Source organism: Ambystoma mexicanum, chromosome 11 (genome assembly GCF_040938575.1).
Source record: "Ambystoma mexicanum isolate Mex_15411 chromosome 11, UKY_AmexF1_1, whole genome shotgun sequence".
Lineage (NCBI taxonomy): Eukaryota > Metazoa > Chordata > Amphibia > Caudata > Ambystomatidae > Ambystoma > Ambystoma mexicanum.
Genome location: NC_090934.1, coordinates 769496980 through 769524672, shown reverse-complemented (window position 1 = coordinate 769524672; position 27693 = coordinate 769496980). Strand labels below are relative to the sequence as shown.

General features: G+C 47.8%; 1 protein-coding gene across 1 annotated transcript in view; it reads left to right on the top strand.

Moving 5' to 3' along the window:
* Positions 1-27693, top strand: part of TMEM41B (transmembrane protein 41B) — a 399093-nt gene that overhangs the window by 149354 nt on the left and 222046 nt on the right. The window contains exon 5 of the mRNA XM_069623671.1: positions 15527-15631. Within this exon, the coding sequence (XP_069479772.1) occupies positions 15527-15631 (105 nt within the window). The remainder of the gene's footprint in view (positions 1-15526; positions 15632-27693) is intronic.

The window sequence follows — 27693 nt, the reverse complement described above, 5'->3', positions numbered from 1 at the left end:
CCCCATCTATAAGACACTGCCTTAGTACGCAGCCACTCTGTCAATGGCGGCAGCGCCTTCCGCTTTGCCAGGGTCATCGATGCCAAATCCTGGCACGGTGAGTGACCTATTGTAACAAGAGATGACTGACAGGGGTCTGGCCACAGTCATTATTCGCTCCTTTAGTTTGAAGAAGTGAACACTGGACAATACATTCACAGGTTTGTCTTGGGGCAAGGTAGCCCTGGTCCTGACGTGATGTGTCCTGTCCAGTTCGATCTCGGCTTCCTCGAGAAGTTCAAGCATGGATCAGAAGAGGTCCGCCACAAAGGTAGGCAGTTCCTCGTTGCGCACTGCTGAATAGATGCCCCGAATCTGAATGTTATTACTGCCGGAGCGATTCTCCCCATCCTCCTGCTTGTCCTACAAGGCCTTGCAGCGGGCCTCCAAGGCCTCAAGTCGATTGGAACACTTGACCATCTCATAGGACTGCTCGCAGAGCGCGTCCTTCACCTCCGGCACCCTGTGGTCCGCTCCTGAAACCCTTTTATCTAATGCTAGAATCTTATGGGAGAGTTCCTCCATGCTTTTGTGCGTTTCTTTAAGGATTCCTATTTCCTGTAGGTCCGACTTGGTAGACATCTGCGTGAGCATGGCCGAGAGTGGGTCGGTACCGTGCACATGTGCCTTCACCACTTCAAAACGCTTGCACTGTCTGCGGACTGTAGCATTTTGGAGATGTCCCCCTGCTTTCCTGCTTTAGGTGTTGTCGCCATCCTGGACACAGAAGCGATACGCCAGCCAGTTAACCAGCCATGCAGGAGATGCACCGCTTAAGGAAAGGTGCCAAAGACAGCAGGGAGGCCCCCACCCCTCTGACTTTATTGCGAGCACTGTATGGAGCGCTCGGTAGACCAAGAGCAGGTCCCCTCGGGTGCAAGTCCAGCTTTCATCCACCTCGCACCTCTCCCAGGGGGCAGCGCGTCGACAAGCGCAGCAAGCAATCTGATGTTGTGGATGTTGCCGATACCAGCGTAGGCCAGGGCCGCAATGATTGGGGTGTGCTGGACGATGTTTTTGTAGGCTGGAACACACAGTAGACGGAGGAGGGGGCATCACTCCCAGGGCAGCCCCTATTTACACTTGAGGTGGTTATTAAGTTGCACCAAGGTGGAATGCCAGAGATTGCCTAAAGGTCAGTGCCAGCAAGGCAACACCGGACGATAGATTCTTAGGCAGCGGGGAGCACTCATCATGCCTCAAGAGAGGGCGTCCTCAGGTGCAGCCGACATGGGCCCACTGCTTCATCATGGCCGGGTGCAGGCCAACAGATCCATTTCGAGCCAGCTTGTTGTAGTGACCATGTTTGGCTTTTAATGCTGAAGCAGGCGGCCCACCCAACCACACCATCCATCCTTGATAGCTCAGGCCGCTAGAAGAATATGCAGAGCATAGCTGGCAGTCCCTGGTGGGTAAAGCCTACTGCTGCACGCGTTGCCGGAGATGCAAGGCAGATGAAGCTTATTGCTCCACGCATTGCAGGAGCTGGGCTTGCAAGGCACCCCCTCCCATCATCCCGGGTGCCTCGCTGCCGAGATAAACACTGCAAATACTCTGACGGTCACCAGGAAGTCACCACCGCATTTGGTCAGTCTGCTTCAGGGCCTGCAACACTCAAAGCTGGGAGTGCCGCAAGCTGGCATTAGTCTCCTGCAAGCCACGTTCACAGCCGACCTTACCACAGCCGTCAGGAGCCCATCCGGGAACCCCAGGGCACGCTCTGCATCCTCCGCCAGGTGGCACACACGGGGGGCAGGACAGCGGCACCCAGGAGCGTATTAATAGCGCAGCTTCAGCTACAACCACCAGTCGGAGCCACAAAGCCCTCCAGTATACAGTCTACAGCCCGGAGCCGCCATATTAAGTCGAGGCAGGCCTCACACCATCAAACTCTATCCTCGCAGTGCCGGCACATACAGGGTTAGTAAAAAAACACGCAGCCCAGCCCCGGCTGTCGGATGGATCACCTGTGCTTTTTGTGCCAAGTTGGGGCACCAGAATAGGGACACGCAGTGTTCCTTGCCCTCACTTTGCCGGAGACTCTCAGGCAGCCATCTTCCTGATGGCGTGCCTAGCCATGCCCCCCTGTGCCCAGTTCTATAACCGTATATGGTGGGAATATAATGAAAGTGGTGAGGGGTATCGAGGCGTTTGTTTTTCTGGATTGGAGGGTGATCTCCTAGTGGGGTGGAGCGAGGAGGTGAGTGTTTGGTCTGCTCGGTATGCTTTTATTGATTTTCTTGTTCTTTACCTTTTTATATATTTTTAATTGAAGTTAATAAATTGAGGCATAAATAAATGGTTCCAGTTTTGACAATTATGGGAATGTGAAATGTATTACTTCCCTGGTCTGCTCTTATTGGAGGTAAGATTTTAGAGATAGGATTGTGTGCACGTATTGGAAAATATATATATTTTTTCTGTATCTACTATAGAATCCAGCAGCACAATGTTATGAGTGATCATTTTGCAGTGTAAAAGAAAAAAGTAAACTGTCCCTAAACTCTCAATGCTGTATAATTTTAAGACATTTTTAAGAAATGCTTAGTTTACTTTGGTAAATAGTAAGGCTTTTTTCAGTCCTCTGTGGATAGCTGTACAACCACTAACCCCAGGGGTTGGGCATCGCACCAAACCAAAACAACATAGTCCTATTAGTTTGGTAGCAAGGCAGAGCAGTCGGGCTTAACTCCGGGAAGGGGATGAAGGCTTGCACAAAGGTATGATTTAGTCTGCACACTTGACTATATAAGATGCACCTCAATGGTATACTGAAAAGCATAATATTTATTTTAACGTTTACAGTCTTTTTAGTTGAAGTACTTGAGCACATAAAATACACTGTATAAAATGCTCAGCATAGTATAACAGTAAATGTCATTGAACTCCTGTCACCCCTTTATTATAATATGGGTCCACTGTCTAGTGATAGGCACACAGCATATAGAGACCGGTGGACAGAGGGAATCGCACGTTAAAGCACAGTTAAAATCCCTAGTGCTTGTACAAAAACAGTGCGTTGACCTAGAAGTCCAAACACACTACTATATGCTATTGTAGCCCAACCCTCGTGTGGTGGTATCCACTCAATCTATGAAGACCAGGGGTTGTAAGTGATGGGAAAGGACATTCAAATACACAGTTATAATCGGCATTTAGCATCCGTAAGCCATCACCAAGTCACTGTATTTCTGGCCCTCTAGGGCATAGTATCTGGAAAATACAAATGCACATAGTAGTCAAATAAGGTGGTAGAGGAGGAAAAGCATTCTAAAGAACAGCCACCAAAAAATCTAGCTTGACTTTAGCAACTTTTACCAAGGCAGTACACTTCATGGGGAAAAATAATGATTGGCACCAGGATAGTTATTGTAAATCTGCATTTACAGTTTTAGTTGAGAAAATACATTTAAAAATCACTGGTACATACTGCGAAGGCATCATGAAGTAAGACACAGACAGCAGATTTAAAGTTCAAGCAAAAGATGTTTATTAACTTGGATGTCAGGATGGTTGAAGGGCTAACTTGTCCTATGCTAAGGTGGCATTTACCTAGAACAAAACTAAGGAAAGTCGGAGTCTCTGAGTTCAACTTAAAGTCTGTCTGTGTCCAAAACCTATCCTTGCCCTCACAACTATAAATAACAAATGTGTAGGGATGTCCACGTTCAAAAGAAAGTGTTCAACTAAAACCACTGAGCTTCTTCCAGCTCGCAGCTTTCTTTCAGCTCCCCCTTCCCCAAGCACAAGAAAGTTCCATGAAAAGTCTTATGATTACCTTTGTTAAGTTCTAGATTTTAAAGTTTAAAATCAATACTTGGGGTTCCCTTCCCTAAGTTTCAAGTAACACAGTTCAAAGCAAAAACGGTCTTGAGACTCAGTTCTCAAAACAGGTGTAGTTCTTCTGCAGTGGTTTCTTTGGACTGTTTTACAGTGTCCTTATTTCCACCATCCTGGGCTCACTGGTCTAGGCGCAGTTGTTAGACCAAACGGTCCACCCATCACTGGTTGCGCAACCAGGATCTCTGGATTCCTCAACACACACGGGTTCCTTGGCACTTGCTCCAATGCATCAACTCGCCTTCACTTAGCTCCTTTTATTTGCCTCTTGGCTTTATGGGCATTCTTCCACGTCTCTGCTTTCTGCTTATAAGCCTTGTGGCTCTGCCACCATGTTTTACACACCTCATTTCAATCCTTGGCCTTGACGCACTGCAGTAACTCATCAAATTTCACTGTGTGGCTCTCTTCAGCCTTTGATGTATTTAATTTCAAAGTTCAAGTCGAATCGTGGTGCAACATATTATTTAATGTTTTCCTTTCAGTTCAGTGTCCCATGTGCACTTATGTTGCTCAATGGTAAGATTTCATTTAGTTCGGTATTGAATATGCATGCATTGGTTTGTATGCACAGACCCACTCGCGGTCCCTCATAGGTGCCCACACGCCCTTCTGACGCTCGCTGGCTTGTTGCACGTCTTCCCGGTGGTTCCTGTGACTTCCTTATGACTTTGGAAGTCAGGAAATCCACTGGCGTGAGTCCCACTCGCCTGCTGTGTGATTCTCTGCACGCCGCCTCCACAGCTTCTTCCTGGGCAGGGGCGGCGTCCTATCTGCACCGGGCTTCTCTTCACACACAGGTCCTGCTTCTTGTACTTGGAGATGGAGGCTCCCAGACCTGGGGAAATTACTCTGTCCATTCGCTTCGGGTTCCACGAGTCCTCCAGGATAATTGCTGCCGTCCGGGCTCTGTCTCTGGTCCCACCACGGCTGCCTCCTCGTAAGAGTCTCGTGCTCCTCCTGTTGCTCTCTGCCTTTCTGGGATGGCCTCTCATTATAAACCTGCAGCCCCTTGACAGGCTGCAGGTGTGGTTGTCCCATTAGCTCTGCCTGACCAAAATTAAAGTTACATGCCTGACCCTCACAGCTCCTAGCAGGCATCTTCATCGTCTCAGTACAAAAGTGGTGAAAAGGTGTCATCTCTACTGCTCTCAGTTGCCTCTTCTTCATCCCAGTACTAGAGTGGTGAGAGTGTGTGGTGTTTATTACTCTGTCTCCTCTTCCTCGTCTCAGTACTGTCAAGTGTCATATGTTGGGAAAATGAGGGGAGCTGGCTTATAATGGCACATAAATGTTTGTGGAGGGTTAGGTTGGTTGTCAATGGGGGAAGGGGGATACCATATCTTGGCCAAGAGCCCTCCGCCCAGGTGATCCTCCCTCGCTTCTTCACCCTCAGGGTCAAGAACCAAAAGGTCTGGCCTTTCCCTGGCCACCTGCGCAGAGAATCCAAGGGGAGTAGGAGTAAGAATACCCTCGGGTGTCTCACAGTACTAAAATTCTAGTTCTTGGCCTAAAACTCTCTGGACCCTAATTGGATGCAGGAAAAACATCCAGGGACAGGCAAATATTGCCCGGAGCCTCCTTGGGACGTTTCATGGGAAGTAGAATGTTCTTTAGAAATAAATGTGACAGTCAGTAGGCCCCCAACAATTATGAGAAAAATGGAAGAAAGCTCCAGTTCTATCCCCAGTGTGGATTTGGCAGCAAGCCCACCCCAGGGATGACTTCAGGAGACGGCGACAAGGAGATCTAGAGGTTGGTTCGCGAACCAGAAGCCCCATAAAGTGCAGCACAGCAGAAAAAGACTCAATGGGGAAATGCGGTTAAGACTCTGTTCCGAATAATCTCGACCACGGCCATCTCAAATAATCCACCTCCTCATAACTTGTAGGTAAATACTCTGCGTTTCCTTCCAGAAAGTCATTACCGAAACCTGGGACTTGAACCCAGGATTAACAAGGACTCCAATGAGGGAAAAGGAAAAAAATGTGCCTTTCCCACAAGGAAACCCCTTGAGCGAAGCAAAAGCTTAGGCTAAGAAGATGATTGGGGCAGCAGTGGAACCAGGAAAAGCAGGATCTGACAGCTGGATGGGCAAAGGGAGGCAGCAACCCAGGAGTCCCTGTACAGGGACAGTGGTGGTGAATGGCCAAGGAGCATTTGTGTCAGCAACCAGCACCAATGTGGTAAACTATGGTAAAATGACCTGCCGAGCTTTCCAGCTTGACTCCGCACTGAAGGCAGGACCAGCGGGAAGACTTAGAAGGCCCATGTTGCGCATCCAGCAGCGGAAAACTCAAACCGAAGATCAGCCCATGGCACTGCACTTAGCCAGTAGAGCTAAATGTGGCCTGTGAGACAGGCATGGTGACAAGAGAGACCCAGACTCAGAAAATATGATTTCAAAACCTTTATTTAAAGTTTGAGAGTTGGTGTAATTCCGAAGTAGTCCTGACTCTAAAGGGATGTTTCCCTGAAATGATGCTTCTGAGGGACACTGATGTCTGAAAGTCAAAATAAAGTCTCTTCCTAAACCTATGTTTGTCCTAACTCTATCCAAAAAATGTGTGTGGGGGTGGGGGGCTTTTGCCAAAAAATGAAAAGGAGTGGGTCCTCAGAAAAATAGGAAAACCAGGGTTGGTTTCCAGTGGCTTATTTGCTTGCACTTCCCTTGATACCTTTTTATTTTCAGGTTTGTTGTGCACACTTGCACTGTTCTTTTCCACTCTATACTTCTTCTGTGCCTCTTGCACCTTTCTGCTTTATTGTGCTTTTTGCACTCTTCAGTTTAACTAATTCCTGTCTTTGGCTGTGCATACTTGCACTTCTTTTCTTTTGCTCTGCGTCCTTTCACCTTTAAACTGTCCTTTTCCTTTTCAGTACTCACCTTTTCCTTATTTCCTTTTCGGGTCGCTTGCCCCCTCTTGACTTTCTTGTGCACCCTTGCACTTTCCTCTGCTTCTATCCGCTTTAGTTTTACGTTCAGGCTGCTTGCCCTTTTCCTCAAATCTGGTTTATTTTCTGTCCTCTTATTTCTGGGCTGTTCGCGTGCACTGTATCACTTCAGTTAATTTCTTTGGCTTGCTTTCTTTCTACTTTCTGCTTTCCGCTACGTGCTGACTTGCTTTTTTTTCCTCCCTTTCCTGCTCCAGCCACCTGCACTCTCCCAATTTTCTGGCATGCTAAACTCACTGGGTAGCGTAGCGCTGGTGAACAGTCTCTCTGGGATGCTTTTTGGGTTTGTCAGGGTCTCAGACACCCTTGAGCCCAGCACACGGCCCAAGGGAATGAGCAATTGCACGGATTCTGCCAGCAAGGTCTAGGCTGCCTCGCTCCAGCTCTCAGGAGACCTGGCTCTCCAGCAACGCTGCAGCCCTCCTCGCACAACGGGCCAGAGTTGCAGGACGCCGTTCTTCTACAGATCCTCCTTCTGGCAGCTCCCAGTTTCGCGTCTCCTCCTAAGGTCGAAAATGCTTCTCCAGCTCGCTCATCCAATTGAGTAAAACCACACCTTTTTATAGTGAAAAAAAAGTCAAGTGGAGTCGGGCATAACTGGTCACTATTAACTGCCTGACTCTTAGTGAGACAACTAGAGTTGTTTCTAGGGTAGGTTGCCCTTACTTTCCCCTTGTTATTCCTATGGGGTCATCTTTACTGATCTTAGTTGCCTCTTTCTCGTCTCCATATCTGTTGGAAATGGGGAGGGGAGATGGGTGGGGTTGAGAGTTGACATTTATAAGCTGTCTCCTGTAAAGGATAAGGATAGGGGAAGACCCCTTGGCCCTAGTTTGGTAGACAAAAGGTAATTCCTTTTGTACTAACTAACTCCCTTTCCTACTCAGGAACCATGCGACCCTGGACCTCTATAGCCCGTCCCATGATATGAACTGGGGGAAAAACAAAGGTGTTGAAATTGGCATTATCTTTTTGTCTTACCTTGCTTTCCCCTACACCCGGGGTTGTTCTGGGAATACCGGTTTGTCTCTTTCTGGAGTTAGGGGTAATGGGATCTGCATAACCCATAAAAGCTTTTGGGATCTCTTCACCTATCGTCCCATTTGAATACTGCCTCTCCTAGGGTATTCTCCTGAGGGCAACCCCGGCCACCCCTACCCAGGTTATCCTCCCTCGCTGTTCCACTCCTAGGGTTGGGCTCCAAAAGCGATGGCCCTCCCCTGGCCACCTGAATAGAGGATTCTCTGGGTCTGCATGGGATTATATGCCTAGGTTTCCCACGTCCGAGTTTCGCAGCAAAGGCGGGAAATCCTCCAACAGGTATGTAAACCTGCTCTTCAAAAACGTTGAGTAACAAAACAAATGTTTAGGTAGAGGGTTCCCCCTTAAGTACTACCACTCACTGGGACTGGCAAAAGCCAGCCAACCGATCGCATTAGGGGTGAAAGGGTCAGGAGGCCAGACCATCTGGCTGGACCTGTCATCTGGCACTCAACCTAGACCTCCACAGCATGTGGTACGGTCCACCAATGGACCTAGACTGGTCTAAACCTTTTAAAACCAATATGTAGACTTCCATGTGGGTTTATCAGAGAACCCATATGTGCAGAACGGCCATTTTAAACCTATCCTCTGGGTGCCCCGAAGAAAGGCAGCCCCTAATCCAAAATGGTCCTGATCACAAATTAAAATACCTTGATACCCCAGTGGCTACCAACATGTATATTGGGTTACCAATGTGGCTAAATGGCTTGCACCATTAGTGAAACCAAAACCTAAATGCTACCACAAGCCTACTCTCTAAAACCAATGCAAGGTGATCTTATCACCATGGGGCACAGATGGGGTCCTTAAAATGAACCCTGGGACTTGGAAGCCTTATGGGTTACAATGGCAGGGTGACTTCAGTAGAAAAAAGAAAAAAAAAGTAATTGATTCAAAACTAAAATTAGGGGAAAAACAAAGTTAGCGGACCCTAAAAGTGGCCATATAATTCCCAACATTTTATATTCTGTTTTTACAATAACCAATTTCAAAGGTTTTTTCTGTGTCGCATTAAAGAGGAGTGTATGCAGCCAAACATTTAAGTGAATCCTTGCTTGATTTTTAGGGTTTTGATGGTTCATGTTCTCGACTGACCATGTAAATTTGCTGTCCACATACTGCTGAGTCTGTGTGCCTGTATATTACTTTCATAAATCTATTCTACAGAGATACGTTCTTGCTCCAGAGATACGTTCTTGCTCCATGTGTAGATATTTTCAGCGTTATATTTTGTATCCCGTTAGTAAGGGTATTTACACTATTTATGTCTCCCGTATTGAATTTAGAATAGTTTTCTATTCATTTTAGAAACTTGTAGCTTTGCAGATCTATTGCCTGGTGTTCTTTGCCCACCCTTTTGAACTGCAGTGAAAAGAAAATACAATGGTAGTTGTGGACATCTACAAATTTCCTGCTCGCAGTATTTCCAAGAACCTCCTTTTCACAGCTTTGTAATAAGCGTTTATACCCCTCAACCTCCTCCCCGCAACATGGCCTTATTTGGACTGTCTTCAGAAACCTGCAAATGGACCATTCCAAGTCATTTATATCTTTGCAATCACCATCTTGAGGGATTTCAGATTTCACCCAGTCCACTTTTTGTCATATTAGCTAGTATTATTTTTCAACTGTACTGTGAATGTATGATTATATCGAGCAACTGCTTATTCATTAATACATTTAAACCTGTTTGAGCACAAGTTATAAGTCCTGCATAACAAAAAGGGCAATATAAATATTTTTACATCAATTAGGAGTTCATAATTAATCATTCGAGGGGATTGGGTCCTCCGACGTATTCCATGTCTATGACAGTAATCACCACAGCTGTGCTGCTTTGGAAAATCTTTCTGAGTCGATGACGTCGATACGCTGTTCTCGAGGGCCTCCGTTGAGCCGACATCACTGGATGTTATAAGTAGGACGCACGACGCCCGTAGCCTCAGTTACTTTTTTTCTGCGAACGTGTTCGCTTCGAAGATCTCGGCGCGCCTCGGTTCTACTGAATCCTGTTCTTTCGGTTCTTCGAACCTGTTTCTTACTTGCGATATTGTATGATGTCTTTGGCTTCTTCCACCCTGCGGTCCGGTTTTAAGAAGTGTCGGGTGTGCGGGTCCAAGATGTCGCTGACGGACACGCACAACGCTTGCCTCTGGTGCCTCGGGGAGGACCACGATATGGATGACAGTGTATGGATGACTGTGTCGACTGTCAATCGCTCACATCGAAGGCCTTGTGGGAGCGTAAGAAGAAGCTGTCGGTCGGTAAGGTGGCCAAGCCCCGGAAGTCGCGTTCCACTGGTCTTTCGACGGATGATTCGAGGGGCGACTCTCCGCATTGTCGTCGTGAGTCCGGGGGTTCTCGGTCTGGGAGTCGGTCCCACCATTCCTCTGCCTCTTCGAGGCACTCCAGGAAGCGCCGTTACAGGTCGCCTTCCTCGTCCGAGGACTTCACCCGTCGGTGGGTTGCTTGTCCCAAAAAGCATTCCACTCCTGAGGAATGAGATTCCTTCCGAAAGGAGATGTTGGTGATTTTCCAATCGCGGGGCTCTGGTCTGTCCGTGCCATCGAAAGACGCTGGCCATGCCCGTTCTAGAGATGCTGCTCATACGCCTTCGGGCTCGAGCAGTCGTTGCGACCACCGGGCGCCTTCGAGGTCCCGGTCGGGCAAGGATGGTCGTTCTAGACATGCCCGTTCCAGGTCCCGGTCCTCGACGGCCTCGAGACCGCAAGAACCTGTGAAGTCTTCGAAGAAGGCATCGACGCCTGCGGCGCCAAGGTCGTCGACTGACTCTCTCGAGGCTCTGCCTTCGAGGAAGTAGTCAACGCCATCGGCGCCCAGGCTGTCGATCGCCCTCGACGCCTTTCGAGGTGGCTTTGTCAGAGGTACCCCATGGCACGGTGGCACCCACCAGAAAGGCTCTGGCCAAGGCTAAACATGTCTTTGTTCCTTTTTCTGTACCCTCCTTCCAGCCTCTGGATTATATTTCTGAGGTGGATGAGGAGTCTGAGGAAGGTGTGGTTCCTGCAGAGGTTCCTTATGACCTCCTTTCTGATCATAGTCAACTTGAGGACCTGCGTCAGTTGTTGCACGACGCCAGTGGTCTTGACACCTCTCCGGAGGTGAAGTTTGGTAGGCCTGAGCCTGGCACGGATGCCGCGTCCTCATACTGGCGCCTGATGTCGAGGGTCACGGATTCCCTGGGGTGGTCGCCCCCCCCCTGGGGATTTTCAGCAGGATGACTTGACTGATATCCTCGACCAAGGTCCACCAACTGACCCGGTGCTGCCATTCCATATGGCCTTGCAGAGAAAGGTGGCTGCGGCTTGGACTTCCCCGGAGAGTCTCCCGGCAGTGAGCAAGTCCTTGCCAAAGAAATATCGGCCAGCCAGTGGCGACCCCTGCTACTTGACCAGGCGCCCCACTCCGGAGAGTTTGGTGGTGCAGGCGGCTACGGCCCCCGCAAAGCAGGCGTCGTACCCTACCATCCCTCCTGATAGGGACGACAAACGTTTTGACGGTTGGGCGAAGGTGTTTTCTTCTGGGAGTATGGCGCTTCAGGCTGCCAACTCCATTTGTGCCTTATCTCGTTTCACGCACACTCTGTGGAACTGTATTTCCTTAGCGGCTGATCATATTCCCAAAGGGGAGGAACGGGATGGTTTTCTTGCTATCGTGCAGGATGGCAAGGATGCCATGTGTGAATCCATTCAGTCGGGTCCGGACATGGTTAATTGCATCAGCCGGTCCTTGGCGGCGAGCACCGTAATACAAAGGTTTGCGTGGTTGAAGAAGTCAGGGTTTGGTCCTGATGTGCAAGCCCGGCTCCTCAACATGCCCTTTGATGGTGAGCATCTTTTTGGCAGCAAGGCTGATGAGAGCCTTGAGAGGTTGCAGACCTCCAAAGCTGCAGCGAAGTCGTTGGGCGCTGCAGTTCTCCAACCTCCGCCTTTTCGTCCTAGGGGACAGCAATGGAGGGTAGGTTCCTTTTCGGGATTACTCATCTTTTAGTAAATCGAGAGGAGCTGCAAGTCAAAGGGGCCACCGTAGGAGTGCCAGAGGTGGAAAACGGGGTACTCAAGGTGCCAAGGCCACTCGGGTAGTTGCCTCTTTGCCCTCGGGCACTGCCGCAGGCGCTTCAGCTCAGTCATGAGGCCATGACCCATGGTTCGCCGGTTGGAGGAAGGCTAGCGCAGCATCTTGTAGAGTGGCGTGCCATTACTTCAGATGTATGGGTTCTGGAGATCATAGCCACGGCTAGTGTCTTCCTTTCCGGCAGAGGCCTCACGACAATCCACCAGGGAATCTCTCTTTGAAGAGTCCGGATCCGCTCCTTGCGCAGGAAATACAATCCCTGCTGGAGAAATGCGCCATAGAACTGGTGCCTGTAGCGGAGAGGAACAAGGGATCTTATTACTCTTCTTTTTTGATTTCGAAGAAAGACGGGGGATTGAGACCCATCATGGACTTGCGCGGTTTGAACATGCTCCTCAGGAAGGACAAGTTCAAGATGGTTACTCTTTCTCAAGTCCTCCAGGCCCTTCAACTTCAGGACTGGTTGGTGTCTCTAGACCTGAAGGACGCTTACTTTCATGTGCCGATCCATCCCAAGCACAAGAAGTACCTGAGGTTTGCGGTTGGCTTCTCGCACTTTCAGTTTCGGGTCCTGCCGTTCGGATTGACCTTCGCCCCGAGGGTCTTCACCAAGCTCATGGTGGTGGTGGCAGTGTATCTCAGGAAAGGGGGGATTCACGTCTACCCCTACCTGGACGATTGGTTGATCAGGGCGCGCTCTCCTGAGCAAGTCCTGGATCATCTGTCCGTCAACTGCCACTCCCTTCACAAGCTGGGCTTTTCCCTCAACTTAAAGAAGTCTCACTTGACGTCAACCCAGCGGCTCCAGTACATCGGGGCAGTGTTTTCCTCCCCAGGTGAGGGCTCATCACATTCAGCAGATGGTCCACAAGTTTCAACATGCCCAGAGTCTCCCGGCGTTCGAGTTCTTGAGGTTGCTTGGCCTCATGGCATCCTGCATTCTTCTGGTGCCAGAGGCCAGGTTGCGGATGAGATCTCTGCAATGGGCTCTCAAGATGCAGTGGTCACAGTCCTCCGGCAGGTTGTCGGACCCCGTTCAGGTGCCGCCCTCGGTCGCCCAGGACCTTCTGTGGTGGGCCGACAAAAGCCATCTGATGAGGGGGGGGGGGCTCCATTTTGGCTACCCTGGCCGGAGGTGGTGATGGTGACGGACATATCCCTCACAGGATGGGCAGCTCATGCCAACGAGTTGACAGTCAGCGGTCGTTGGTCTCCGTCTGAGTCTAGACTCCATATCAGTCTGTTGGAGCTGAGGGCCGTCAGGCTTGCCCTGAAGGCTTTTCCGCCGACTGTGCGAGGAAAGAATGTCCTGATTCTGACGGACAACACTGTGGCCATGCACTACCTCAACAAAAAGGGGGGGGCAGGGTCACTTCCTCTGTGCAGGGAGGCGATGCAGCTCTGGTTCTGGGCCATCCAGCAGGAAATTTCGATCTCTGCAGTTCATCTGGCCGGAGACGAAAACGAGATGGCGGACGCTCTGAGCAGGCAGAGCGCAATCTCTCACGAGTGGGAGTTGGCTCAGGAGATTCTCCTGGAGATCTTTGCCCTTTGGGGGACCCCTCAAGTGGATCTCTTCGCCTCCAGTGTCAACCGGAAGTGCGAGAGGATCTGCTCGCGGGAATTTCCTCCAAGAGGAGCCTTAGGCGACGCGTTCGTGGTGGAGTGGTCATTCCCCCCTGCTGTACGTGTTTCCTCCAGTCCCCGTCATCCCGCAAGTGCTGCGGAGGTTACAGAGGTTTGGTTCCCGGATGATCCTCATTGCTCCGGCATGGGCCCGGAGGACGTGGTACCCAGACCTTCTCGACTTGTCCATCTGCCCTCCATGTCATCTTCCCTACCGAGACGATCTGCTCTCACGGGAGGGGGGTCAGGTTCTCCATCCAGAGGTCAGATCCCTCAACCTTCACGCTTGGCGTCTGAAAGGTTGAGGTATAAGGATTGGGACCTCCCTGAAGACGTGATGGAGGTGTTGCTTTCGGCCAGACGGCCGGCAACAAAGTCCCTGTACCCTTGCCGTTGGATAAAGTTCTGCGACTGGTGTAGGGATAAGAATGTGGATCCTTTTTCATGTGACATTCCTGTGGTTCTGTCTTTTATGCTTTCTTTAGCCCACAAGGGCCTGCAAGTGGGTACCATTAAAGGTTACCTGGTGGTGCTGTCGATCTTTAAAGTAAGAACACTCTTGAGACGAGCGCTTAAAGTTCCTTTAATTTCAAATTTTCTGAAAGGGCTCACTAATGTGTTCCCTCCGTCACCTTTCCAGGTGCCCGGTTGGGATTTGAACCTTGTCCTCAAGTTTCTAATGGGTGCTCCCTTTGAGCTTTTGCACTCTTGTCCTTTGAGACTGTTAACTCTTAAAACTGTATTTTTAGTTGCGGTCACTTCCGCACGCAGAGTGAGTGAGTTGCAGGCACTTTCTGTTAAGCCACCCTTCACTGTATTTCATAAGGACAGGGTTGTCCTTAGAGTCCGTCCTTCTTTTCTTCTGAAAGTTGTATCGGAATTTCATTTAAGCCAGAAGGTCGTTCTTCCGGCGTTCTATCCTCCTCTGCATCCTGGTAAAGACGAGGAGAGGCTCCATAGGTTGGATCCCAGGAGAGCTTTAAGTTTCTACATTTCACGCATGTCTCGGGTCAAAGTGGACAATCAACTCTTTATTACGCTGGAAGGCGTTTGGGACAAGCTGTTACTAAGCAGACTTTGTCTGGGTGGATTATTTTGCCAATTTCTGAATTTTACTGATTGGCAGGTAAGGACCCTCTGGTAGGCATACAGGCCCATTCTGCTAGGGGTATAGCTGCCTCTACTGCCCTGCAGAGGGGTGTTCCTATTCGAAACATCTATGAAGGAGCCACTTGGGCTTCGGTCCATACTTTTGTACGTCACTACTCCCTAGATTTTATCCATGGGCAGGATCTGGCCTTTGGCAAGGCGGTCCTTTAATCTGCAATTTGATTGGGCATTCTAAATTTCTATATTCTACATTCGTTTTCCCTCCCCCATACTTTGGTACTGCTTTGGGAGTCTGTCATAGATATGGAATACGTCGGAGGACCCAATCCGCTCGAAGAACAAGTTACTCTCTTACCTGGTAACGTTCTTTCGATGGGATGGTCCGATGACGTATTCCATATCGCTCCCTCCCTACCTGCCCCGCTACAGAATTTCTTATGCGATTGCAGCTTAGGTTTCCGCAAGGCTTTCTGTGGTCTTACTGACAGAAGATTGGTGCCACACGTTCTGGGAAAAAAACTACAACTGAGGCTACGGGCGTCGTGCGTCCTACTTATGACATCCGGTGACATCGGCTCGACGGGGGCCCTCGAGAACAGTGCATCGACGCAGACGCCGAGATTTTCCAAAGCAGCACAGCTGTGGTGATTACTGTCGTAGATATCGAATACGTCGTCGGACCATCCCATCGAAAGAACTATACCAGGTAGAGAGTAACTTGTTCTTCTGTGTTTGCTAATAAAAAGTGTTGCATATCTTTTAGTTGAATTGTAGGATTTGCCTCTTTCTCATTTTGTATGACTTTTTCTATTTTCAGTGTTCGGGGCTGGGAGCGTCATTTTGTTACTTGCTTTCATATTTGGTTGGGCGACCAATAGTGTACAAATATTTCACAGAAAGGGCAGTGAACTGGTCCAAACAGGTAATGTTTAAAATACAATGGAAGATGAAATATCACTTATCCGTAACCATGTTGCCTTTTACTCCTGTTTTGAATGTGTAAACCTGCATTTTTCCTAAATGCCATTTTAAATTAACAAATGAGTGCTTGTTCTTGGATGCAAACATTAATGGTGACAATGGACGACTTTTAAAACATTTGTTTTGCTGAAGCTTAGTCTTACAGATAGGATACCATTTTTTTAGATTGTGTGTGCTTATTGACAATATGCTGTTAGTCAATAGCTTAGCTACACATGTTGTTCTTCTATGCGTCCAAAGTAGTATGCCACGATTGGTCCAGAGCGTTGTTTGTTATGCCTTTCCTGCCACGGGCCACTGTCCTGCTGTGCAGCACAGGTGCATGTGATTTGTCCTCTTTCACACCATTGAAGAGTGACTGCAGAACACAACTGCTTTCCGATTTTCTCACTGAAGTCTGCTTTGGAATCAGAAGTCAAAAGTTAATATCCTAGCTTCTTGACCATACAATGTTGAATGATCCTGGACAAATCTGAAACGACCTGTTCTTTTGTGTGCATAAACCGGCAACGTTTTGAAACTTGATAACCATCAGTACAAAAGCAATAACGGATACTGTATAGCAATACTTCATGTCTGGCTTTTTTTTAAATTGTTTTCATTAGAGGAGGAAGCATTCAGATTTGCTGTATTTCTAATAAGTGGCACTGCCTAGTTGCAGAAATCCTGTAAGAGCAGAATTGGCCGCCTCCTTACCTACATTGATTCCAGTGGTGTGCCCCGCAGTGCAGCTTGGGGCTAAATGTTAAAGCTTTGTTTCAGTGGTTATAATGAGTAAGGGTGGTTCTTTTCAATATCCTGTAATTAAAAATTCTTTTTTTGAGAGTCTTCATTTTGGTCGTGAACATTTGGTCGACCAGGTTTATGTATCTGTGGGTTAGGGAAGCAGGGTGACCGGGTAGGTGGTGGTGGGGGAAGGTAGCATGGTGTTAAACATTTTTTTTTTTTAAACTAACCAAAATGAAGACTGAAGTCCTACAAAATAAATAGAATCCTTATTTTCTCATAATGTCTGCTGTGATTTGAAGTCCCATGTCACTTAAGGGTTCTCTTTGCATCACTGTTTATAATTTTCCTTTAGTAGGGCTGACATACTGGTTACATTTTTGGCATGGGTTGGCAGAACTTGGGTGCCCAGTATACTCGTAGGGTCTATCTTAAATTTTGTTTTATATGCAATATTTCTTCAGTGAAAGGAGATTTCTTGGTTGAGTAATTTTTGTAAAGTCGGTCTGGTGTCCCTGGCACAAGTGAAGACTGCAGAGTCATGGGTGAATGCTTAAGCAAAATCTGCAGCGATGAGGGCGCCTGGAGTAATCTTGTTTAACTGTTTAGTTCACATAAAATGTGGGATTGAGCTGTGATTATAGGTGCCTCAAAGTTGAGTGATTTTTGCATAAGTTAATGTCCCTTCCTTCAGTACCTCTTATGCCGGGTAGTGGAACAGACAGCTTGCAGTTTCACCGAAGAATGTGGCGGCACCTGCACAGTTCCCGAAGGTGTGCCGACTACGGTATTGCAAGGTCCTCCTCTAAACCTTCCATTTTAATATGTATTCTGAGACGGCACCCACCACCACCAGCTGCAGGCTTTGCACACACACCACACAGTGGTTTTTATTATTTTTTTTATTTTATAACATAGAATCACTCTACGTAGTCCTACAGCAGTACCTGATACATGCCCATATGACTATCATAAACCTCATGCAATGACCTTTTGTGTGTGCTGGCTCTTGGGGGCATATGTGTCGCCTGGGATGGGCCCCCACAGACTCTAGTAATTCCTAATATTGCAAAGGAGTGACAGTGTGCAAGGCTGACTATAGTGAGGGGTCTATTCATTTTAGAGAAGTTGTTCTTTTTGCAACTTTTCTCCCTAGTTTTCTATGGAACCCCATTCTTTGTGCTTTGTTTTTGATCTTGTCCTGATTTTTTTTTTTTTTCACAGCCTTCCTGCTTCACTTCCCTGGCCGATTGTTCATTGTTATGGGGAAACTGATCAGTGCTTCAGACTATCAGTACTGGGAAACAGTGTTTCCATTTTGAATTCTTGTATTTTTTAACATTGGACACCGCACCTTACAGTGCAGTGCAACGGGTCCACTTTTGTATCGCCATCGCTTTTTGCACATGGGGATTTTGGTTTCTTGTTTATGTGCCTAAAGACAAGTTGGTGGCAGCAGTTAGATTTTTATCATTTTTGAATTGTTTGGTGTGCACATTCCCGTTAAACACGTATGGTTACTAAACATGGCTAGTGCCCTAAAATACCCGTGCCGTGAGATTTTTCATTTTTTCTTTGGCCAAATTTAGGTTGGGCCACCTTCGTGCCTTCTCAGGCCAGGAAACTCTTTATAAGATCATGCACTTGCACGGGAAAGCTGCAGCATTCGTGGGTTCATAAGCGTTCGTCTAGTTCCAAACCACATCCTTGGAACCAGACAGTCTGGCTGTGGGATAAACGTGAAACCAGTAGTTGCCCCTTATTGGACAACTACTGGCTGTTTGAATGGTGCAGATCCTTACCATTTGTGGGCTGGCTTCCTGCACAGAATTTGGATAAGAGGACCTGTGCTGCCATTTCCTATCATCTTTGGAGCCAAGAATCCCTTGAAGAAAAGCAGCTTTTGAGGGGATTTTGTCCTCCGACGTATTCCACATCTATGACAGTAATCACCACAGCTGTGTTGCTTCAGCAAATTTTTTGGCTCCTGCGTCGATGACGTCGATACGCTGTCCCTCGAGGGCCTCAGTCAAGCGCCAACGTCGCCGGATATTATATGTAGGACGCACGACGCCCGTAGCCTCAGTTCTGTTTTTTCCACGAACGTTCGAGTTCTTGAAGTTGCTCGGCCTCATGGCATCCTGCATTGGCATGAGGCCAGGCAGCGGATGAGATCCCTGCAGTGGGCTCTCAAGATCCAATGGTCGCAGTCCTCCGGCAGGATGTCGGATCCCGTTCAGGTGCCGCCCTCGGTCGCCCAGGATCTTCTGTGGTGGCCCGTCGAAGACAATCTGATGAAGGGGCTCCACTATGGCTACCCTGGCTGGAGGTAACGATCGTGACTGACGCAACCCTCACGGGATGGGGAGCACATGCCAACGAGTTGACAGCGGTCGTTGGTCTCTGTCGGAGTCCAGACTCCATATCAGTGTGTTGGAGCTGAGGGCCGTCCGGTTAGCCCTGACGGCTTTTCTGGCATCTGTGCGGGGGAAGAGTGTCCTGATTATGACGGACAATACAGTGGCCATGCACTTCCTCAACAAAAGGGGGGGGCAGGGTCTCTCCCACTGTGCAGAGAGGCGATGCAGCTCTGGTTCTGGGCCATCCAGTAGCAAATTTCGATCTCAGACAGTTCATCTGTCCGGAGACGAAAACGGGGCGGTGGACGCTCTGAGCAGGCAGAGCACGGTCTCTCACGAGTGGGAGCCGGCTCAGGAAGTTCTGTTGGAGATCTTCGCCCTTTGGGGGACCCCACAAGTGTATCTCTTCGCCACCAGTGTCAACCGGAAGTGCGAGATTCTGCATGCGGGAATTGCCTCCAAGAGGAGTCTTGGGGGACGCGTTAGTAGTGGAGTGGTCCTTCCCACTGCTGTACTCGTTTCCTCCAGTCCCCGTCATTCCGTAAGTGTTGCAGAGGTTACTGAGGTTCGGTTCCCGAATGATCCTCATTGCTCCGGCGTGGGCCAGGAGAGTGTGGTACCCGGACCTTCCCGACATGTCCATCTGTCCTCCATGCCGTCTTCCCTACCGAGCCGATCTGCTCTCACGGGAGGGGGGTCGGGTTCTCCATCCAGGGGTCAAGTCTCTCCATTCATGCTTGGTTTCTGAAAGGTTGAGGTACAAGGATTGGGACCTCACTGAAGCCGTGATGGAGGTGTTGCTCTCGGCCAGAAAGCCAGCAACAAAATCCCTGTACCGTTGCTGTTGGCGAAAGTTCTGCGACTGGTGCAGGGTACAGAATGTGGATCCTTTTCAGTGTTCAATTCCTATGGTTCTGTCTTTTTTGCTTTCTTTAGCCCACAAGGGCCTGCAAGTGGGTACCATTAAGGGTTACCTGGCGGCGCTGTCCATACTTAAGCGCTGGTCTGAGGAGTGTTCTTATTTTAAAATTCCTTGATTTCTCCGTTTCTAAAAGGGCTAAGTAATGTGTTTGCACCGTCGCCTTTCCAGGTGCCGGGATGGGATTTGAACTTGGTTCTAAAGTTCCTCATGGGGGCTCCATTTGAGCCTTTACATTCTTGTCCATTGAGACTGTTGTCCTTTAAGACTGTATTTTTAGTTGCGCTTACTTCCGCTCGCAGAGTTAGTTGCAGGCACTCTCTGTCAAACCACCTTTTACGGTGTTCCATAAGGACAGAGTTGTCCTTAGGGTTCGTCCTTCTTTTCTTCGGAAGGTTGTGTCAGAATTTCATTTGAGCCAGAAGGCGTTCTATCCTCCTCCACATCCTGGTAAGGAAGAGGAGAGGCTCCATAGGTTGGATCCTAGGAGAGCTTTAAGTTTCTACATCTCACGCATGTCCCAGGTCAGAGTGGACAATCGGCTATTTGTAGGATACGCTTCAAGGTGTTTGGGTCAAGCTGTTTCTAAGCAGACCTTGTCCCGTTGGATCATCTTGACAATCTCTGAATGCTACCGTCAGGCGGGTAAGGACCCTCCGGTGGGCTTACGGGCTCATTCTACTAGGGGTGTGGCTGCCTCCACTGCTCTGCAGAGGGGTGTTCCCATTCGTAATATTTGTGAAGCACCCACATGGGCCTCTGTCCATACTTTTGTAAAACACTAGTCCCTGGATTCTAGCCATGGGCAAGATTTGGCCTTTGGTAAGGCGGTCCTCTATTCTGCAATTTGATTGGGCATTCTAAAATTCTAAATTCCTATCCCACCTCCATACATCGGTACTGCTTTGGGAGTCTGTCATAGATGTGGAATACGTCAGAGGACACAATCCCCTCGAAGAACAAGTTACTTTCTTACCTGGTAACGTTCTTTCGATGGGATGTTCCTCCGACATATTCCACATCGCACCCTCCCAGCCTGCCCCTCTACAGAATTTCTTATGCGATTGCAGCGTACATTTCCGCAAGGCTTTCTGTAGTCATACTGGCAGAAGATTGGTGCCACACGTTCTGGGAAAAAGACTACAACTGAGGCTAAGTGCGTCGTGTGTCCTACATATAACAGCCGGTGACTTTGGCGCTCGACGGAGGCCCTTGAGGGACAGCACATCGACGCACGACGCAGACGCCGAACATTTTTCCAAAGCAGCACAGCTATGGTGATTGTCATAGATGTGGAATACATCAGAGGAACATCCCATCGAAAGAACGTTACCAGGTAAGAAAGTAACTTGTTCTTCTGATGATCCGAAGATGACTCCTGTTGTGGCTCAGCATCCCTTCCAGTAGCCAGCTTGGTTGAGCCCTGCTCTTCTGCCCGATCTCTGAAGACCATGATGGTGGGACCAACTAGTCTCAACGCCGTCTCGAAAGCAACCCCTCAGAGCCTTCAGAAGTGTCCCTGGACTGGCCCTTGGACTGACCATCTCTCTCGTGGGCTTCCTCTCCAGAAGCGTTGCTGTTCCATGTTCGAGTCCAGAACTTCAGTGGTCGCCAACTTGTGCCACTCTTAGCATTCTCCCCAAATGACAGCTTTCCTCCAAGGAACCTGTCCTGGAGCAGCTGCTGTGACCGTGATTGGAAGGACTCCTGTCGTCACCTGTGTGAGGAGACGGTCACTGGGGAACTCGCTTTCCTCCAACCTGTAAAGTATCCTCAAGAGGTCTGCATCAGTGAATTCTGCATTTCTTCCTCTAAGGGTTGTCTCGTGCTTTTCCACTCAGCCGGAAGAATCCTTGAACCTGCAACTCTTGGGCACCTCGGTATGCAGTGATAAAATCGCAGCAAAAATGTCGCCTGTACAAAAAATTGCAGCAAGAATGCTGTGGTTTGACCCGTTAAAGGTGTACCCCATTACACCATTTAAGGGGAGCGGGGGGTTGCGGGGGTGTCCACCGCATTCTTTACATGGATTGCGGCGGCAAAACCACAGCATTTTTGCCACGATATTTTGTGTCCACGGCCATTTTTGCCGTGATTTTAACACATGGAACCGGCACCTCTCACTGGAACCAACATTGGAAGATTGAGGCCCCAGCAACCCCCACCCTCCCAAACCACCATATTGAAACTGGCTCGAGTATCATGTCCCTGCGCTAGCCTTGAGTCTGGAGAAAGGAAAACGCATACTAGGCTCTGGTAAAATTGTTGTAGTAATTATAAAACCTTTCCAATGCAAGCCTATTTCAAAGAGAATTCATACCGGAGTGAAACGTTGTGGCTCTTGTGAGTTTTAGGCACAAGGCTCTATTCATGTTAGGGTTTGGACTGAGAGTTATTGGTCTTGTGATCTGGTTCCATCATTTACTGCATCGAAGTACTTGCCTGCTCTGCTGATTTTAGTTATTTGATGTATGTTTTACCCAATGATGACTGTGTATATTTGTATCCGAGTGTTTTGCAATAATGCTACCAGTTAGATTCATTTTATAGTGCAGTCATAAGGCCTATAATAAATAACTTTATTTTTAAACATGAGTGTCTAAATTGAATTGTGTGCCATTTGTGTGGACTCATTGAGGGCCACTGACCCCGCTCACACTATCTTAAGACTAAGCCTCGAGTGCTCATCCACATACTGTGGTGAATCCGATGATATCATCCTTCCTTTCCCTGAGATAGCCTCCCCCTATGTAGCCAGGGGACGGCAGCTGCTACCTGATCCTGACCATGGGGGTGGCTATATGTGGGAGGACCACCTGGGGAGGTGACCCTATGGGGAATTACATGACCGCTTTGGGGAAGATCACATGCCCTCTATTCTCTTCTAGGGATGTTTTCTCTATTCCACATGCCCTAATGGCTTACTGTAGCACTCTCCCTCAACTTCTTACTAGATGTACTGTTAACAATATGCTAACAAATGGGACGCAGAAGAGACTGGGAGTAGTAATGATCACTCCCAATGAGGACCAGTATCGGCTGCCTCAATGCCATTCTCAGTCTCGTAACAACTGAGACAAGAAAGGGGTGGTGGAACAATAAGATGACCAAGACCGGTAAACCAACGCAACAGTGTCTCCAGGCTACAAGGTTTATGAAGAGCACAGTGAGAAAGAGAAACGGACAGTGCGGAAGGATCCACCTTGTGCCAATTCCTCTTCAGAGTGGCCAACTTGGAAGGACGCTTAACAGGGCCAGGAAGAGAAATAGTGAACGAAATCAGGAAATGATCAGACCAAAGAACAGGGGAAAAGGAGATGGTAGCAATAAGTGACTTAGGAGCACAAATAAAATCCAGTGTGTTCCCCAGCTGATGAGTGGGTTCATGGATTAGTTGTGGGAGATTAAGGTCCATCATTAAAGGGAAAGTGTTCGACCTGACTAACAGAGGTAGTTAGCAGGAAGATTAAAATCGCCTGCCACCCAAAGGTTGCGATGGTTGATTTGAAGAGCAGATACCAGGTCGGGGAAATTGGCATAAAAAGTAGCATCAGCCCCAGGGGGGGCCATAAACCAGCTAAATAGTTAGTGTATTCAACGCAGATATGGATATAGTGGCAAGAACACACTCAATCTTCAGCGAGTGCACTGGTACTGAGTGAGAGACTTTGAAGGAGGATTTATACATAATTCCCAGGCCGCCTCCAGGATGTACAGAAGAGCGGGCAACATGAGCAAGACTATAGTTGGGTGGAAGGGCTTGCACAATGGAGGGACCAGAGGAGATCTTCTTTCATCTGTAAATTGGCGCTCGTTTTTATACCACTAGTTGGGATCACAACACCTTGAAAAAAAGACTATGATATACTCGCCCCAATACGGCAGCATAACATGAGACCAGCTTAAATTAGTCAAAGGATAAGAAAAAAAAAAGTTCTCCAGATTAACCGGCATTCAGTTTTTCTCCTTCGTAAAAGGGGTACATTATAATTCAATTTCTATTTTTGACAGGCCCTGTCAAATTACAATATGTCTTGTGGCTGTTAGAGTCGTAGATTAATTCTGTTTCAGGCTTTCACTAATGCAGCTTACAGAAACACAGCGGCTCATAGGTATCTAGTTCTTACGTAATTTCCATTTTAAATAATGAAAGTTCAGGTGTCCCACGCCTTTCCTCTTTTAACGTGTGCATGTGTATATTTTCTTGTTTTTGGCACCATGCACTTTCAATTTATGTCGGCCCCTGAAGAAAATCCTGACATCTACATAGGGGATTGAAACATGAAGGGCAACGTCGTAGGAATAAAAAAAAGGGCAACCAGAGTTGGAAATATGCAGCAGTTACCTACTAGAACTTTTCAAATCCCATCCTAATTTGGGTTTGTAGCATATTCCAAGATTATGTTAAAGGTTCTTATACCATGCACTTTTGCCACCTGCGTGGCTTCTTGGTGCTATGATGGATCTGTAAAGCAAGGGGGTAAGTTAGTAGGACTGAGTGGGAGAAGGAGCAAGAGAGCTGAGATGTGCTGTTTGCAGCTTCAGTACGGTTGACAACGCTCGCTGAGCATAGGTGTTCTTTCTAGTTGGTAGCCGGCATGTGCGTTTGGGCCAAGGCTAGGTGTGGTTTGTTCATCGCTGTGCTGTGCTGTGCTGTGCTGAAGTGTGTGGTTTGGCTGTAGAGTTATGGTTGTGTTTAGTTCAGAGTTTGAGAGGTGTATACAGAAGGTGAGTTTTTAGTAAGGTTGGTTAGTGGCATTGCTCTTTCCTCCCCCGCTTTTATGACTGACTGTGGCCAATATCCCTTCCCCTGTCGGACATTCTGGCGTGCTGCAATTGCTGCCCCTATGGTGTATGAAGAAGTGTGGGGTTTTAGTAGGTCTATTTAGTGGCAGTACCTTTTCTACTCTGTGTTCCGACTAAGTGCTGCGCATTTCCCTTCCCCTTTAGTACTTTTTTGTGTGCAGAAATGACCACCCCCACAGGTTCCTCCACAGGGTGTTTGAGTTACCTGTGCCTTGTGGTCCTTCTGTTCCGAGATCGGGACACACCTCTCTCTCCCCTCTTTTCATCTTAGGTCCTCCATCAGTGGTCCAATTAAGTCAGGCCCATCTTCCTCCCCTGTGTCCCCTTTGGCCCTCTATAGGGAAGGGTACACCCTACCACCCCTCCGATTCAGGCGCCTCTCTTCTTCCCTGCTCTTCACTCTGGTCCGGCCTACTCCCCGCTCCTTCTCAGTTGTGTTCATTTCATGGTGCGTGGGTGGTGTTCAATAGTTTTATCCCGTTCAGAGCATAAGAGCCAGGTTTTTAGAATTCTTCTGAATTTTAGATGGTCTTTCAGAGTTTGTATTTTTGTCGGCAGGGAGTTCCAAAATGTTACTGCCAAGCAAGAGAATGGTGATCCACCACTTTTTTCGCCTTGTGCATGGTTTAGGTTCCAAGTGAATGTCGTTGCAGGATAGGAGTGTTCTAGTCGGCTGGTAGATGATCTTCTTTTGTATGAATTCCACTCTTAGGCTGTGAATTGCTGTGTGTGTTATGCACATTGTTTTGAAGGTGGTATGTTTTTTGACTGGGAGCCAATGTAGCATCCTTAACACTGGAGTGATGTGGTCACTTCATGAGAGTTTGAGGAGAAGTCTGGCAGCTGCGTTCTGTATTCGTTGCAGTTTCCTCAGTAAATAGTCTGGCATTGCGAGGTTATAAGTATTTGGCATAGTCTATCCTGGACATGAGGAGGGAGATGATGGCTAGTGTTTTGTGCGTGAAGGAGAGGAATGAATGGTAAATCTTTTTGATGGTGTGTAGATGGAAGTAGCATTTCTTAATTATCGTGATTACTTGCAGTTCTAGGGTTAGCTTGTTGACCATTAGGATTCCAAGGTTTTTGACAATTTCGGATGGTGTGGGTGGTGGTCCCAGTTTTGTGGGTCATGGAATCTCCTGGTTGTAATCCTGATTTTCGTCTTGTCCGGGTTGATTTTGAGGTTGTTAGTGTTCACCCATTGGTAGAGTTCTCTGAGATAATCTATTAGCCTGGTGTTCTCTTGTTTATCGCTGAATATGTGGATTATTTTGGTATGATCTGCGTAGTTGTAGCAAGTGAAGTCATGTCTTTTGATGAGGTTGATTAGTGGCATTGTATAAATATTGAAGAGGATCAAGGATCCGTTTGGAACTCCACAGGCGGTTTGGATTTGAATGGTTTTATCCATACTGTTTCTGTTCTTTCACACGAGAGAGAGTTAATTCAGAGCAGCGCCATGTTGGTGATTCCTATTTCTTCCAATCTCTTGATGAGGATGTTGTGGTTGACTGTGTCGAATGCTCTAGAGAGGTTGGAGTCTGCGTTGGTCTTTAGGTCGTCCCATATAGTGAGAAGTGTTGTCTCCGTCCCGCTCATGGGTCTGAAGCCAACTTGTGCCTGGTCCAATAGTTGGTGATGTTCTATGTGTTCCAGTGTTTGTACATACACATAGGTCTCTTATAGTTTTGCTGGATAGGGAATGTTTGAGATCGGTCTGTAGTTTGAAAGGTCTTCGACATCACCCATTATATCCTTGAGGAGTGGTTTGATGGCGGCAGTTTTGAATGGTTGCGGTACTCTCCCCGTTGAGTGATTGGTTGAAGAAGTTTAGGTAGCATTCCAACTGTGTGAGAATTGTTTTATAGATGTCTGGTGGGCAGGAGTCCATTGGGAAGCTTGCCTTGTTACTTTTTTTCACCAAGCTGAGGAGTTTTCCTCTTGACATTTGGGCAAAACTTTAAAGCCTGTTCTGAGGTCCCGGGATGCGTAGTGGATGGTGCACGGTCTGGTTGATTGGTCTACTTTGTATGATCCGTTGTATGTTGGTGATTTTATTCCTAAAATGTTCTGCAAGATCATTACATAATTTCGGTGAAGACACCATTGTGTTATTGCATCCAGGGGGGCGGGGGCGCAGTTTTCTCATCTTGTTTACGATGCTGAATAGTTATTTATTAGTGTGCGTGGCTTTTGTGATCCGGCCGTCGGTGAATTTTTTTTTTGCTTTGAGCATTTCCATTTTGTATGCTCAGGTTTATTTTTGATATGTTATTCCTTTGGCTTAGTCGTAGTATTTTCATCATTTTCACCCTTCTTGTCCTAGTTTCCTTTTTTCTTTTTCTCCATTGTATTGAGGTGCGGTGTCACCATTTTCGTAGATCTATAGATGAGTATGAATGTGAGGTTTGTTTGGTGGTCCGATGTCCGGTGAAGGGCGAGGGATTCACAGTTTGGGAGTGAGTCAGCTGTTTTTATTTTTAGGTGTTCTTCTAGGCTACTGCAAGTCGTCCTCTTTTTCCTTTTCTGTTTACCTGTATGCATTTGAAATTGTCGGGCAGACAGCGGTGTAGTTTGACGTTGTTGTCATCTAGCCAGGTTTCTGGGATGACTAGGATATCAATTCCACCGTTGCAGAGTAGTTAGTAGTTCTCTGTTGCGTGTTTGGACATCGATCTTGCTTTAATTGAATTGCAGTGCATCTTTTTCTTTATAGTGTCCTAGTTTGTTCTTAGTTTCCTCTTTGTGCGGTCTTGTTGGTGGTTTTCTTCAGTATTGTCAGGATGTAGGTTGTGTTCTGTTAGGTCTGTTTCGTCATTGAGTAGGTCGGCTAGGTTTCGTATTGGGTCCATTATGTCTTCTGGTTCCTCTTCTGTATCTAGTTGCTGTTGCTGTAGGTCCCCATGGGTTTTGGTGATGCATGGAGTCAAGGTGTGGTTTTGCATCTTTCTCCTTCTGCATTTTTCTTTCCTTTTCCTGTGGGGTCTTTGTATCCTGCACGTGTGTCTAACTGTTCTGGTGGTCGTATGCTGCCCTGGTGAGTGGTCCATAGCAAGGTATGGTGTTGGGTATAATGATTTTTGTCCTGTTTTTGAGTTTGTTCTTTTTATTATTGCGCTTACGGGTGTGTGCTCCGTTTCTGTGTTGGTATTTGGTGGCCTGGTGTGGTTCCATTTAGTTTATCCTTTCTTC